Source organism: Canis lupus, chromosome 6, assembly GCF_003254725.2.
Source record: "Canis lupus dingo isolate Sandy chromosome 6, ASM325472v2, whole genome shotgun sequence".
Lineage (NCBI taxonomy): Eukaryota > Metazoa > Chordata > Mammalia > Carnivora > Canidae > Canis > Canis lupus.
This window is the reverse complement of record NC_064248.1, coordinates 11,404,549-11,421,372: the sequence shown is the minus strand read 5'-3', so window position 1 is coordinate 11,421,372 and position 16,824 is coordinate 11,404,549. Positions and strand designations below refer to the sequence as shown.

General features: G+C 41.7%; 1 protein-coding gene across 3 annotated transcripts in view; it reads left to right on the top strand.

The window, feature by feature from the left end:
- The window catches only part of CYTH3 (cytohesin 3), a 98,246-nt gene that overhangs the window by 60,141 nt on the left and 21,281 nt on the right, over positions 1-16,824 (top strand). For all 3 annotated transcript variants that reach the window (XM_049111152.1, XM_025426241.3, XM_049111151.1), the window contains 3 exons: positions 14,020-14,102; positions 14,664-14,728; positions 15,244-15,310. In XM_049111152.1, coding sequence (XP_048967109.1) covers positions 14,691-14,728; positions 15,244-15,310 — 105 coding nt within the window. In that variant the 5' untranslated portion in view covers positions 14,020-14,102; positions 14,664-14,690. The remainder of the gene's footprint in view (positions 1-14,019; positions 14,103-14,663; positions 14,729-15,243; positions 15,311-16,824) is intronic.

The following is a 16,824-nucleotide window of genomic DNA, read 5'->3' as shown; positions in this document are numbered from 1 at the left end:
ATAATTATAGTTTACTGGTTTCATCACTTTTCTATTTCAAGTAAACTAGAGAAACTTTACCTCCCTTTTATATCACTTAACTCTTTTTCCTGCATACTACATCAGACAGAGTTCTAATTTTTATCTCAACCATAATTTAGAATACTTGAGAAGGAAAGGTTCTTGTACTTACCCGCATTTTACCCACATTTTTACTCTTTCTGTTGTCCTTCCTTCTTTTTCTGAATTCCAACATTCCTTATTTTGTCATCTCCTTTCTGTTTAGGGAACTTTAGTCATTCTTTAGGGCAGGTCTGCTCGTTACAAATTTCAGTTTTCCTTCACCTTAGAATAATTTTCTCCTTCATTCCCGAAGAATAACTTCACGAGTTACAGAATGGAGAGTCGACCATTCTTTTCTTTCTTTACTTGAAAATTGTTGCAGTACTTCTGTTGGCCATGATGACTTCTGATGAGAAATCCAGCCATTTGAATTGTTCCTAACCTGTAGGAAAGATGTCATTTTCTGTGGCTGATTCAGCCTTTTTTCTCTTTCAGAAGCATACGGTTGATTTGACTTGGCATAGATCTCTGGGTTGTGCTATTGGAGTTTGCTCACCTTCTTGAATTTGTGGGTTTTGGTTTTTTGTTTTGTTTTGGCAAATTTGGGAAGTTTACAGTCATTTTTTAAAAAGACTTTTTCCAGCATGTCCTCTTTGTCCTCATTTGTTTCAGGGAAATTCTTTGTTCTCTTTTTGACTGTCGAGTGCCCCTTTCAAGTGTGGAGCTTCTCTTGTCAGAGCTCACAGAGAACTTTTCTGTCATGTACATCCCTCTGGGATTTTCTTTGTTGACTCAGGTGCCCCTTGTTAGAAGTGGTGTTCTAAAATCCTATCATTACTCTTTCTAAAACACTTGAGAAGTAAGATATAACTCCCCTCAAAGGAAGAGGCGCCCTATCTCGCTTCTCATGCCAAAAAAATCTAGTTTTTTTTTTTTTTTTTTAGATTTTATTTTTTATTTATTCATGAGAGAGACAGATTGAGAGAGAGAGGCAGAGACACAGGCAGAGGAAGAAGCAGGCTCCACGTAGGGAGCCCGACGTGGGACTTGATCCCAGGTCTCCAGGATCACGCCCTGGGCTGAAGGCAGGTGCACTAAACCACTGAGCCACCTGGGCTGCCCAACAATTCTGGTTTTGTGTAGGGTGCTTAAATATTTTTCTGTTTTTTTTTTTTTTTAATTTTCTAAAAAAATTCACCCTTCTGCCCAAAGCTGACTAAAATAAGGATAAAGGGGCAGCTGGCTGGCTTAGTCAGAAGAGCATGAGACTCTTGATCTTGGGGTTGTGAGTTCGAGCTCCATATTGGGTGCAGAGATTACTAAAAGACTGTTTAAAACATAATTCCTTTTTCTATACTAATGGTACAAGTGGCCAGCTCTTGCTTATAGTGGCAAGGAAGCACAGAGCTTCACAGAACAAAGGTTAGCAGTAGCCTACATTAGGATTGAGTCAGTTTTTATTGCTAGTGGTAATTTGATATTACTGTGGGAAATCTTATCAACCTTATGCGTAACCAGGTTAGATAAGAAGGAAGCAATAGATCTTGCAGGTGCTATGGAATTGCCATAAGCTCCTCCTCCCCGTTAGGTTTCCCTATTATTAACATTTTACATTAGTGTGGTACATTTGTTAAAATTGACAGGGCAGTATTGATACATGGTTATTACCTAACCCCCAGAGTTTACAATAGGGTTCTGCTCTTTGTTCTGTGTAGTTCTGTGGGTTGTGCCAAATGCGTAATGACATGTACCTACCATTTTATAGTATGATACACAGTAGATTTACCACCCTAAAATCCCCTGTGCTCACTTATTTATCCCATCCCTTATCTCCCTAACCTCTGACAACCACTGATCCTTTTACTGTCTCCATAGTTTTGCCTTTTCTAGAACATCATGTAGTTGGAATCATACGCTATGCAGCCTCTTCAGACTAGCTTCTTTCACTCAGTAATATGCATTCGGGTTCCTCCACATTTTTTCTTTGCTTGATAGTTATTTTTAGTGGTGAATAACATTCTTTTGTACTGCTAAAGGGCGTCTTGTTTGCCTCTAATGTTTGCAATTATGAATAAAACTGCTGTAAACACATGTGTACAGGTTTTTGTGTTTGCATGTTTTCAGCTCACTTGGGTGACTACCTGGGAGTGTGATTGCAGGATTGTCTTATAAGACTATGTTTAGCTCTGCAGAACTGCCAAACTGTCTTCACACAATTTTTATTCATGTGTATTTGTGAAGCGGCTCCCTCTCCCTCTTCTACCTTGCACTGTACCTTCTGGCGGGGGGCCGGAGGAGGGGCGGCAGGAAAGGCAATTAAACAAGCCTAATGTCCAGATGCGTATTTTGCTCTGTCATTCAGTTATCTAAGATAGAAAGTCTCATTGTTCACTATTAATTTTTCATGATTGAAGTAAATTTAATTTGAAATTGCAAATAACATTCAAGAAGAGAACTTGATTTTGATTAGCTTTTTTACATGTAGTAATATACATATTACTATATATTAACCTTTTTATAGGCAAGGAAACAGAGGCACAGAGAGGTTGGGTAAGTTGCCCAAAGTGGTCACAGCTGATAACAGACAAGAGACCAGCTTTGAGACAGGTAGTCTGGCTGTAGAATTCAGGCTCTTAATTACTATATCAGATGGCATTCTGTACTCAATACATTGCATTCATGCTTTAAGTTCAGGACTTATATGTTTATAGCCACCTTTTAGCAGTGGTTTTCAAATTCTAGTGTTCAACACAATCATTTGAGAAGCTTGTTAAAATTTGGAGCCCTAGGCCTCATACTGCGAGGTTCTGATCTGATAGGCATGTGATAGGACCCCTGTTTTTGATGAATACCTCCAAGTGCTACTGATGGAGAAGGCTGGAAGACCATGTATAAGAAACTGCTATAGAAGATGAGCTCGAGTCCGTGGTTCAATGAAACACTTTCTTTTTTTTTTTTTTTTAATTTATTTATTTATTTATTTATGGTAGTCACAGAGAGAGAGAGAGAGAGAGAGAGAGAGAGGCAGAGACATAGGCAGAAGGAGAAGCAGGCTCCATGCACCGGGAGCCCGACGTGGGATTCGATCCCGGGTCTCCAGGATCGCGCCCTGGGCCAAAGGCAGGCGCCAAACCGCTGCGCCACCCAGGGATCCCAATGAAACACTTTCAGATATGGATTCCAGATAGATGGCCGAGTCATTTGCTCTTATGTGTGGGTTTGCCAGATGGAGTCAGGGAATAAATCTTCCTTTACCACTGCCTGTAAGACACACGCTGCCACGGAAGCTCTCTTGCCCTTCCTTGGTGGCCACCAAACAGTGTCAGTGACAGGCTGGCATGTTGGTCATCAGAGGGGGGTTATATATGAAGGCAGAAGAGGATCTGGTGGGGAGGGAAGTTCCATGTGAGTGTAAGACAAAGCAGTTCACTTAAAAACTTGCCATGACTGCTCTCATTCTTAGTTTATTGCTGATTTTATCTATCTTTGTATTGTACAAAAATTCTTAACAGTGATAGATGTGCATATCTGAGGTGGAGAGGACTTTGGAAGAATAACAGCCACAGGATGTGAGGCAGAGGTGCAGTGATACTATCTGACTCCTGTCTTATACCTCAGGGCAGATTGTCCTTAGATCATTTGAGCAGGATGAGCATCAGTTCTGTGAGTGGCAGGTTCTTAGAATGTCATTTTAGTATCTTTTGCAGGAAATTAATTCTTCTCTTTATTAAGGATTAAATCGGACTACTTAGGGTGCCTGCGTGGCTCAGTGGTTTAAGCATCTGACACTTGATTTTGGCTCAGGTCATGATCTCAGGGTCCTGGGATCAAGCTCCACATTGGGCTCCATGCTTAGTAGGGAGTCTGCTTGAGATGTTATCTCTCTCTTTCCCTCTGTTTCTCCCCCTGCTTTCCTTCACTCTCTGTCTCTCTGAAATAAAATCTTTGAAAAAATTTAAAAAAAATAAAAGGGATTACTTATCCATAAGTAAACTTTTAGAGACAGTAAATACAATGCTTCTATGCACAAATGTTAAGTGTGCATAGAAATCAAGCTGTTTTACATAGATATGTGTGTATACGCATGTATAACTACCAGATCAAAATCTAGGTTGTTTGCGATACCACACAAGGCTCTTTTGTACCCCTCCTCATTCAGTACCCTCCTCTGCTTTCCAGATTAACCTCTCTTCTGATTTCTTTTCTTTTCTTTTTTAAGATTTTATTTGTTTATTCATGAGAGAGACACAGAGAGAGAGGCAGAGGAAGAAGCAGACTCCATGCAGGGAGCCGGATACGGGACTTGATTCCAGGACCACGGGATCACGCCCTGAGGCAAAGGCGGACACTCAACCACTGAGCCACCCAGGCATCCCTCGCTCTTCTGATTTCTGTCACCATAAATTTGTTTTGCCTGTTCTGGGCACACATCTGATAAAGAGAGTCATACAACGTGTAGTCCCTTGGGGCTGGCTTCTTTTACTCAGCATGTTTTCAAGCATTTGTCAATGCTTTTTTCCTTTTTGTGGCTGCATAATATACCGCTGCATCTGATGGGCCACACTGGGTTTATCCATTCATCTTGTGACTGACATTTGGGTAGTTTCTACTTATTGGCTGTTGTTCCCAGTGCTGCTGTGAACATTCCAGTTTGTGTGGACTTGTGTCCTTGTTCTCTTGGTAAATACCTGGGAGAGGGACTGTAGGGTTATATGTAAACTTTGTGTTTTATTTTTTTTGAAGTACTGCCAAAGTGGCTTTGTGACACTTTTTAAATGAATTTTTTCTCTGTATTATTTTCTCCTTTGTGTTTAAGCAGCTGCTATTTTTCTGATCCCTGGAGGTGAATGCTTAGCTTATTTTCAACTTAACTTTTTTTTCTAAAATAAATGTTTTTCAGTTGTGACTCCATGATTTACTAGCATGCAGGCACTGCTATTTTCTTCATTATGCTCACTTCAGAATTTTGTCATTTACATCTTCTTGGACCAATGTGTTCTTTAGAATTGTGCTTCCATTTTGCATTCATATAAAAAGTAAAATAGGAGCAAAATAAGTTGGTCAGGGTATTTCCAAAACTTGTTCAGAGAGTCCCACTCTTCAGAATCACTCTATGGAAAGTATTTGTGTTTCTCTACACAGTCTTGTCCTCTGTGGGTGATGCATCATTTCCCAAAAGAGTACTGCTTTGTTGTCTTTGGGATTTTTCAAATTCTGTAAGTTTTTATGCTCTGACTTTGGTGATTCTACCAGAAAGTATCAAGGAAAAGTTTGAAGCAATAACCAAGCAATAACTCTTCATCAGATGGTTATTATATTGTGTGTGTGTGTGGTAGAAACATCAAGATCAATTATGCCTCTAGCAATAATAAACATTCACAGATAGGAAGACAGTGACTTATATACCACAGTTAATTTCAAAAATGCTAAAATGTGAAAAAAAAAGTACATCTTAAAATTGTTGAAATGTATTGTCCATAGTGCAAGCTTGTGAATTGTGTTAGTCAAATCTGTATCTTTCCTTTTTTTTTTTTTTTTTTACCTTTAGGGAAAAATGCCATTTTTACATATGTCAATTTCTGCTTTATGTATTTTGAGCCAATTTTGTTAGTGGCATACAAATTCAGTCTTGGTGTGTAATTGAACAATATGTCATTATCTAGTGACTATCTTTGATTTCCTATGATATTGTAGGGGGAGCAACTTAACTTTGGTAAAGGTTTGTCTGGCAGAGCATTCTACCCTTTCATCTCAATCATTATGTATTGTTCTATTTTGCATGTGCCCTTTGTAGAGGACATTTAGTTGGATCTTTTTAAGTCCATGTTTTTAAACTTGGTCCTGTTTTCATTTATGTTCATTGTAAATGTATCATTTATTACTACATAACAAAACAGTATTCCAAAGTAAACACCTTAACAGGACACTGGTTTATTTTGTCCCACCATTATGTGAATTGGCTGGCAATTAATGAATTTCTGTAATCTGGGTCCATGCATGTGGTGGCATTTCAGCCAGGATCCCTCAACCTCATTTCTCTTCTTTTATGATCTTATAGTACTTCAATAGTAGCTAGGAACTCATGCTAATTTAACCTGTTTTTTTTAGTGTTAGGTAGATATTATTTCTATGCGGGTTAAACCACAACTCGTACAGAATTCCCATTTAACGAGTCAGCAGGACCGACCAGTTGCGAAGCCCATGCTCTGCCACTGTTCTTTGTGCCCCGTGGAATTGGTCTGTCCCTGAGCTGATTAAAACTCTAAACAACAACAACAACAACAAACAACCAAAAACCCAAGTCATAACAAGAAAGCTAGTATTAATTAGTAATTAAGGTAAAATTTAAGGGTAAATGACATCACTTTCAGTTAGGACTGAGTAGCCAAAAATGTGGAGCTGTGACTTGCTGCATGTGATTATTTGAACTTTATTTTATCTACTACTATCAAACTTTTGTGCAATGGGCAATTTTTAGGGATTGCATTTGACATATTGTAACTAAAACATAGGGTTTCTGGCCATGGTTCATACTTGGGGACCATTATTTTCCCCTGGAAGAAGTTGGAGAGCCGCTGATTGACTTTAAGAAAGATTGTTTGTGTGTGTGTGTGTGTGTGTGTGTGTGTGTGTGTGTGTGTGAAGTTTGTAGGAGAATCCTTAGATAGTTATAGTAGTAAACCAAATTGTAGCTTCTTAGTAGATTGGAATCTGTTACATAAACTAGATTATTAATAGAATTTGAAAATTAGAAAATACTTAATTTTGGGATACCATCTGATTATAACGTGTCATAATCTTCCATTTTTCACTGATTTTTTTTAAGATTTTATTTATTTATTCATGAGAGACACAGAGAGAGAGAGGCAGAGACACAGGCAGAGGGAGAAGCAGGCTCCATGCAGAGAGCCTGACATAGGACTTGATCCTGGGTCTCCAAGATCAGGCCCTGGGCTGAAGGTGGCGCTAAACCGCTGAGCCACCCAGGGTGCTCTGCATTCTCTATTTTAGTGGATTATTTTCATAGTCTTTATATAGTGGTGGTTTTAAGATCTTATATAGCTTTAATTCATCAGTCTACCATCTAGTGATATTATGCCACTTTACCTGTAAGATGAGAACCTTAAATCACTGTTGATTTAATTTTGATTTCTCCCTTCCCAGGCTTTGTGCTGTCTTACTTTTACATATATTATTGACCTAACACATTTGTTATTTTTGCTTTAAACAGAACAGTAAATCTTTTAAAGAGACTCACATCATGAGGGAACAATGTTTACTCACATAGTTACCATTAGTATTCTGAATTCTTTTGTGGAGATACAGATTTTCATCTGCTAGTTTTTTTTTTTTCCCCCGTGCCTAAAGGACTTTCGAATTTTTTATAGTGCAGATCACATACTGATGAATTCTTTCAAGTTTTTATGTCTGGAAATGTCTTTGTTTCAAAAAAAATTTTTTTTAATAGTGAAGGAGGCAGGAGGGACAGAGGGAAAGAATCTTTTCTCTCTCTCTCTCTCTCTCTTTTTTAATTAGAGAGAGAGTATGAGTGAGGGAAGTGAGGGCAGAGGGAGAGGGAGAGAGAGAGAATCCCAAGCAGACTGCCCACTGAGTGTGGAGCCTGACCCGGGACTCAATCCCAGGATCCTGATAAGATCATGACCCAATCTGAAATCAAGAGCTGGCTGCCTAGCTGGCCCACCTAGGCACCCTGGAGAGAGAGAATCTTAAGCAGGTACCATGCCCAGTGCAGAGCCTAACATGGGGCTCTATTTCACGACCCTGAGATGACCTGAGCTGAAATCAAGAGCTGGACACTTAACCTACTAAGCCACCCAGACACCCTTCACCTTCACTTTTGAGAGACATTTTTCAGGGTGTAGATTGAATTGGGTCTGAGTTTTTCATTTAGCCATTTTAGGCAGGATATAAGTCTAGTCTCTATTACTCCATCTTGACCAGAAGCAAAAGGACCTCACTTAAGTACGTGCATTAAAGTCCTACAGTCCTGAACCCAAAATACAGACTTCGTCACTATGGTTTTGCTGATGTCCATCCGTGCAGGTGAGAGCTTGAAAGAGGATAGAACCTAGGCTGAATCCCCTGAATTTGTTCCTGGTGCTTCCTAGGAAATGTCACTGGAACGTTTTTGTACTAAAATGAGGAATCTCTTTCCTTCTTTCCACATTGCTTTTCCCTCGTGAAAATACTTGCTTTGTTGAAATGGTACCTGCTGCTTTGTAGCTAACATAGATTCATTCTGCTTTAGAACTTGAAGTGATAATCTAGTAATGGAGTGTATCCAGTCTCCCGGTCATTCTGGCAGGTGAAGAACTGAGTCCTGGGTCACGGAGGGCCTTGCTCAAGACTGCCTCTGCAAAGTTGGGATTCCATGTAGAAGCTCATGATAGGAGCATTCAACTGAAGTGATTTCACTGAATATTACCAGTAATTTCCAGTAAATTTCCTTTTTTTAAGAGACAGGTTTTATTGAAGCTGGAAGGAGAAATCTTTTTTATCAAATGTCCTTTTATGTGTGCAGAGTGTGTGTGTGTATGTGTGTGTGAGTATTTGGATTTGCTGTATATCCCATGTATTATGTTTTCAATTAAATCAAGTACCAGCTTTCTTAGGGGGGGGAAATCAACCGTGAGAATTTTCTGTTTTATCTTACCTAACCATGTCAACAGGACAAAATGATGGTAATGTCAGGCAGTGGATCCAAACTGTGTATTGCCTCCCCTGGGTGTGTTGCTGTAGGAAAAGGTCTTGATAACTAAGGATGTCTGCTCTGAATACTGCTTACTCCATTTTTAGTGTGGTGCCTGCACGTGTGAAAGCACCTGCGTGTCAGCAGATTATGTGACTACAAAGTTATTTTGGATGCAGAGAGATACTGATAGAACTTCCCCTCCGACAGCTGGAGCCACAGCTAAATGTTGGTTTTCACTGCACATTCTGGGTGTCAGGAGAAGTATTAGGATAGTGAGATACTTAAGTTACAGAACCTAGGCAGAAATCAGTCTAGTATTTTATCACATATTTCTATTCCTTCTATTTATTTATTCATTGTAATGCACCAGGGAGCATCCCATGATTTCCTATTAATACTTCAGCTGAATACTCTAGTAGATATGACCATAAAAAATGCTGCTGGCCAGTGAATACCAGGAATATTTCTTTTTTACTCCACATTATGACAGATTTCAACCCTTAGAATATGAAATGGATGATGGATACTCCTATGTCCATCAAATAGGCTTAATGATCGTTACTTTCTAAAAAAGAAAAAAGTTTTTTTTTTTTTTCAGAAGTATTTCAAAGTACAGACATAGTACCATTACAGTCCCTAAATGGGACAGTATGAAGCTCTAAGAACATTATTCTACACCTTACCCTACCTTACAAAATGTTTCTTTTAGACCAGCAAAATCTGGTCAGAAGTGTTGGTAAAATAAATGGTCAGTACTTGATTTACTTAAGTCATTGGGGTCTTAAAGTCAAAGGAAAAGATGGGCATCAATGAAGAGTAGCTAAAGGGTATGCGTAGAAGCTTGAGGATCTAGCGACAGGTCATCTGGGTGTTGAGATTGTTACGGGGCCATCACTTTGTGCTCTCAGCCAGCCCTACTCATCCTCTGGGACGGAGGGAGAGGCCAGAGGTGGACTTTCTGAAAAGAAATGAGAATGTTGATGATTGCATGACAGCCCTTGCCTGAGTCTTATTTTCTTCCTCTCTGTATGAGAACTCAGCAGAAGAACACTGAAAATAAGAAATCTCTTTGGCTGATTTAGGGAGAGGCATCTGGGCCAGCTTTTTTCCTTCTTTGCCCTTGACTGTTGGTTTTAATTACTAAACAGCACTGAATTTTCTGAACTGAAATACACTAGGTCGTCCTATGTATGTAAGACCTTTCTCTGCTTTTACCTAAATTCCCTGGGTTGTCCTAACCACTTTGTGGAGGAAGATGTAGTCTGGACATCTACTCCGGGGCCAAGAGTTCTGCCTAGCCTTAAAACAAATGTTTTCAGGGGATCCCTGGTTGGCCCAGCGATTTAGCACCGCCTTCGGCCCAGGGCATAATCCTGGAGACCCGGGATCGAGTCCTGCGTCAGGCTCCTGGCATGGAGCCTGCTTCTCCCTCTGCTTCTGTCTCTGCCTCTGTCTCTCTCTTTCTCTCTCTCTCAATCTCTCTCTCTATCATGAATAAATAAATAAAATCTTAAAAAATGTTTTCATTAAAGTTTTTTTTTAAGATTTTATTCATGAAAGAGAGAGGCAGAGGCAGAAGCAGGCTCCATGCAGGGAGACACAGGGCCGATCCTGGGTCTCCAGGATCACGCTCTGGGCTGAAGGCGGCGCTAAACTGCTGAGCCACCTGGGCTGCCCTGTTTTCTTTTTCTTTTCTTTTCTTTTTTTTTCCTGTTTTCATTAAAGATTTAAAAATTAAAAAAAATTTTATTTGGTAGCAGGAATAGTATTTGTTAGCAAAAGAGCATTCCTTTGGAGCATAATACTACTCTTGAGGTATCCTGTGTATCCCTTTCTTTCCTCCTAAGAAATATTCTGAATTCTGTATTTATTATCCCAATGATTGTCTTTGTTGCTTTACTATGTAGATATTTGTATACCCAAACAACATATTATTTTTTTTTTCGCTTTTGAAATAGAAAGTGTTCTTCTCCCTATTTTTCTGAGATGGTCCATGTAGTTGTGCTAGTATGTGATTTTATTTTATTTTATTTTATTTTTTATCACGGGTCAGGAGTTTCCTGCCTTGAATGTACAACATATTTTCCCATCCTACTCTAGATAAGCATTTAGCCCATTTCCTTTCTCTTTTACCAAGTGTGCTTCTTTGACATCATACATATCATCTATTGCAGTGCTCAAGAATTTAGTATGTTTACACCTAGGAGTAAAATTACTGGCCCATCACTTAGGCACATCTTCCATAGGAACAGACAGCAGCAATGGTTTTCTGAAGTGGCCGTACCAGTTTCCATTCTGAACAGACTTCTTTTTTTTACTCTCTCTCCCTTTCTCCATCCCACCCCCCAAATGGGTGAGTTTGACGTGCATGTATTTCTTCAAGTTTTTATATTTATCGTTTACGTGTGTATCAGTCAGTGGTTCTGCAGGGCCACAGTGGGGGAGACGAGCATTACCCTGGCTACCCACAAAATGTCTTGTTCCCCAAAGTGTAACCACTTTCACATCTTTGTTCTGGTTGCTTTGCATGTTGGTGAGTGCAAGGCTAAAGGTCATTGGAAGCTCTGAGTGTGTCAAGAGGCCTCGTTGATCAATTTCTTTGTGAGGTGATCCAAGTATGCTGGTTGCTGGCAGACACCCCTCCCCCTTATCAGTATCTTTGCATTCTATAGCTGATCTGGTTCTGCAGAGAAGACCCTCCTACCTCTAGTCCATGATGGTGCAGGTGGGTAAAGGATGATTGCCAGTAGCCAGGAGACTCATGGGGAGAAGATTGGTGGTGATGGTGGTGACAGGGGTGTCAGCACCGCTTGCGTCCCTTGTCTTTGGTGTGGTGTTCTCATGTGTGTTGGGTTACCCTTGGGACCCCGACTGATTCTTTCTGGAGATGAGTAGTCTTCTGTGGGAGCTAGAGGAGATCAAGGGGTCCCATAGCTCTCACAAGCCTCATCCAGCCCTCTTATGAGCTCAATCCTTTTCTCTGCCCGCCCCCAGACTTACTTGCTGCCACCAGTTCCCAAGCCCTTAGAGGGCCTGGAGTCAGGTTCTGCCTCTTGTCTCCCCCCTCCCCCCCATTGATTCTGCTTCATCACCTTGGTTAAGTGAATCACTTCTGGTCCAGTCTGGCTTTTTTGTTGTTGTTTTAAGATTTTATTTATTTGACAGAGAATGAGCGAGCACAAGCAGGGAGAGCTGCAGGGAGAGGGAGAAGCAGACTTGATCATGACCTGAGCCCAAGGCAGCCACCTAACCATTGAGCCCCAGGGCTTTTGAGTCCTAAGAAATTGCCTTAACTGAATTTTACTACTTTGTTAGTAGAGGTCTCTCCCTAATATCTGAATTTACCTTTTCCCATGATTAAGAGAGTTAATGTCTTTTCACATGTCCATTGTTTCATTCCTTTTTGATTTTGTGGCTGTTTAGGTCTTTTGCCAATTTCCTAACCTTGGTTTTAAATTCTTTCCTCCTTCTTTGTATGAGTTCTGTATTTTGGATACCAACCTTTTAATGGTGTTTGGCTTAGCTCTTCACTTTATGGTGTGGAATTTTGGTGAACAAAGGTTCTTAATTTCAAGGTGAATTTATTGATATTTTAGTTTGTGATTTACATTTTTCCTATCTTGTTTAAAAAATCCTTTCCTATTCTAAAACCTGTGGTTTTGTCTTTGCATTTAGACCTTTGCTCTACGTGGAGCTGGTTGAAAATTCCTATGATGATAAATAGGGATTTGGCTTCATTTTGGACACAAGATACATGTTACTTGTATCACATACAGCACATGTTACTTACCAGTGCGCACCCTGCCTTTGAGCTGTGGTGTCAGCTGTTATAAATCAAGCTTCTGTCTGTCTGGGGGGCACTTTCCTGGCTACTATCTTCTGATGTGTTGGTCAGTGGGTCTACCTCTGTGCCATGACCGTATTAGCTTCACTTATGGAAGCTCTGTGTGCTCTCTTGCTGTTTGATCAGATTGTTAATCTTTTGTTTCTTTCAAGAAATTATTGAAATAGAGGGATGCTTGGGTGGCTCAGAGGTTGAGCATCTGCCTTTGGCTCAGGGCCTGATCCTGGGATCCGGGATCGAGTCCCACATTGGGCTACCTGTGGGGAGCCTGCTTCTCCCTCTGTCTATGTCTCTGCCTCTCTCTCTCTATCTCTCATGAATAAATAAATAAAATCTTAAAAAAAAATTAATGAAATGGGAATTAAACGCACAATAGAGGAGTATTAAAAATCAAAAGCTCCTTCTTCGAAAAGCTAAGTGAAATACCAATTGTGGCACAGTTAAAGAAGAGAGAGAATGCGTGATAGGAATGGGAAAGGTTAATCATTAAGATATTATTATGAACAACTCTGTCAATAATAATGATATAGAAGTTCAATTACCCCCATATTGGCCACCCTGCACCCATGGCACTGACACTTACCTGTGTCCTTCTGGAATATGTTTCCTGCCATCCACCCTTCTCAGAAGGAACCATTATCAAGAACTTGGGATTTCTCATTCCTGTGTGTGCACTTTTGTTCATACATACATGCACATCTCCAAGACGTGCACACCTCCAAAAGTGTGTGCTCGACGTTTAGCCTGTACAAACAGGGCCATATCCAGTGTCCAGCCTGCTCTACTGTCCCCATTCTCAGAGGCTCACCCTGTGTTAACTCAGTTCAGCCATGTTTTATTGTTGCATGGGATTCTGTTTTAAAAATGTACCACGTGGATGGAACTGGAGGGTATTATGCTGAGTGAAGTAAGTCAGTCGGAGAAGGACAAACATTATATGTTCTCATTCATTTGGGGAATATAAAGAATAGTGAAAGGGAATATAAGGGAAGGGAGAAGAAATGTGTGGGAAATATCAGAAAGGGAGACAGAACATAAAGACTGCTAACTCTGGGAAACGAACTAGGGGTGGTGGAAGGGGAGGAGGGCGGGGGGTGGGGGTGAATGGGTGACGGGCACTGGGGGTTATTCTGTATGTTAGTAAATTGAACACCAATAAAAAATAAATTTAAAAAAATAAATAAAGGTTTGGGAAAAATAAAAAAAAATGTACCATGTTTATGGACGTTTGGGTGCTTATTCTATTCCAAACAATGCTGCTATGAATATCTTATGTGGGGTCTACCTAGGTTTCTCCTCAGGCTGGATGCCTACCTACAGACCCACCAGCTTGTTCACATGCCTATCTTCAACCTCCCTAGATACTGCCAACATGGCCTCCAGACTGGTAGTAGTTTAATTGATTTTTTTTTTCTTCCAGTGCCTGAAGATCTCTCATTAGAAGAGAGAGAAGAACTTTTAGACATTCGTCGAAGAAAGAAGGAACTTATTGATGACATTGAGGTAAAAAAGCAAACCAAAAACTCTAGTTGGTTTTTGCTTTTAGGTCAAATAGTCAAGTAGCTTCATGAAAATGTAAAAAGTGGGAATCTCGTGTGTCTGTATCCTAACACATGAAGTGAAGGCAAGCAATAGAACCTCACCCTGAGACTGGTGGTTAAGGGCCTGATACTGGCCTCGGCACCTTCTCCCCAGTCTTCCCAAGAAGAGAAGACCATGGCTGTGAAGAAGGCAGGGAGCACGGTCAAAGGGTGGGGAGGAGGAGCCACAGTGAGTGAGCTCAGGACGGTTTTACACACAGACACTCTAGAATCTGCCTGGTTGACCCCTCTGAGCTTGTTCTGGTAAGAGATGGATAGGTAATAATTGTGTTTTCTCCAGAGTTGGGGCTGTTCTGACTGTGAAGCTCTCTCTGTCTGGATAGAAAGTACTGATTTTTCCATCCCTAAGATGCCCACGTGAGACCTCAGGGAAGCTTCTGTCTGGGAGGCTAAAGTTTATCTGTGTCTAGGAGGGGGATGGTAAGGAGCCTGTGCCCAAATGTCTGTCTGCTTTTTTTGGCAGAGGCTGAAATATGAAATTGCCGAAGTGATGACTGAGATTGACAATCTGACTTCAGTGGAGGAGAGGTAAACAGTTGGTGCCACACTGCTGAGTTACTAACCTCTTCTTTCCCTGCCTCAGCTGCCATGTGACCACAGCAGGGGCGGGCAGGACCATTGGAGACACTCAAAGTGGGGCAGCCTCTGTGGGGCCGTTGGTTCCTCTGCTCTCCACCCCCAACCCCTTCCTGCTCTCCGTGGAGGAGTCAGGGTGCTTCTTCAGGGGCCACAGCCACAGCCTGTCCTCTCTCTTCTCTGGAAGCACAGGCCCCTCCGAATTAACCACAGAAGCAGCCTTTATGTAGCCGTTTTCTTGTTATTGGCTTTTTCTGGAGAAGGAATCCAGTGTAGAGAAGAGCCTGGGGAAGCCATGTGTGCTACTTCTGCTTTAGGGGGTAGAGGGTGGAGGGAGAGGGGTGCGTGGGGGAGCCTAGGCAGTTTTCTGCACCGAGATGCTGACCAAAGTGCCATGGAGACTGCATGCCCCCTTGCGCTTGGCGCAAACTTTGGCTAACCATTTCTTCACTGTTTGAAATGCATAGCAAAACTACCCAGAGGAACAAGCAGATAGCCATGGGGAGGAAGAAATTCAACATGGATCCCAAAAAGGTAAGCAGACATCCCAGGTTTCTGACATATAAGAAATTGAGGTTCACCGATTTGACTGGCTCTCTCATTTTGGACAGAGGTGGTCATCTGCCCTCATGAAAAATACTGAGACTTGATGTTAAATTTTTACTATGTAGGGGCTCCTGGTGAGTAGGGTAAAGAAGAAGCTCTGTTGATCTGGTCCCTGGTCTTTGCATGTGAGGCTCCAGGCGAGGCTGGGCCTCCTGGGAGCGATGGGTGTGTGCTGACCAATAGTGGGACCATTGGTGGGGCCGGGTCAAGCACTATATCTTCTGCTGAAGCATGGCCCACAGCTCGAGGAGTGCTTGGTCAGGGCACAGGTTGGGGCTGGTGGGCAGGGCTGCAGCCTGTGGGGCTGCTGGGGGGTTAAATGCTTCAAGTCAGAGGACTTTGTTCCTTTCGTTCACCTTCGAGAGAAGATGTCTGCATGAAGGGTCAGGGAGCTCTCCTGACTTGAGCCAATACAGTGTTCAAGTTGGATTGTCTAGGAAAACACCTGAAAGCAATGAAACCTGCCACACAAACCCCTTTCTTGAGGAGTCGAGTTCATAGAGTTGGCTTAATCAGCAGATGTGCTAAGCATTGGCAGCATCTCGAGTGATACTTCACAAGTGGCTCTTTTAAAAACTGGACCTTAATGTTTTATGGTGCAGTGCAGGATAGTGCGCCAGCAAGGTCATGGGTGAGCCCACGTCCTCCCCCAGTGAAACACAAATAACCTATATTTTAGTGGTTCCATGACTTCTTCAGGATCTTGCCTGTCCTCAGTCTCCCAACACCAGGTGTCAGCTTTATAATCATGAGGGCTGACTCACGTTTATTGAGAACTTGGCATGTGTTGGGAACTGCTAATGAAGCACTGTAATTAGTATACTTAATCTTACGAGGTGGGTTCCATTTTAATTCCTATTGTGCCGTTGGGGACAATGGGGCACAGAACCACTGAGACCAGCCCAGTGTCCTGAGCCAGGAATCCATCTCAGACTCAGGCCTGTAACTACTGCACTTTCCTGAGCTCCTGTGGGACTCTGGGGTTGGATGTCCCGGAACCCTGCTCAGCCCTGGGGATCCTCTTCACCACATCTAAGCAAGCAGGGGCTTTATCTGCTTTGCCTAGGCCATGGCCAGGCTTCATTTTACATATAGACCTCTTCACCTGAAAGATTTTTTTTTTAAGATTTTATTTATTCATGACAGATACACAGAGAGAGGCAGAGACACAGGCAGAGGGAGAAGTAGGTTCCATGCAAGGAGCTCAATGTAGGACTCAATACCAGTACCCCAGGACCACACCCTGAGCTGAAGGCTGATGCTCAACTGCTGAGCCACTCAAGCATCCTATCACCTGAAAAATTTTTTTCTTTTTTCTTTTTTTTAAAGATTTTATTTATTTATTCATGAGAGACATAGAGAGAGGCAGAGACACAGGCAGAGGGAGAAGCAGGCTCCTGATGGGGCTCCACAGGGAGCCCTATTTGGGATATGATCCTGGG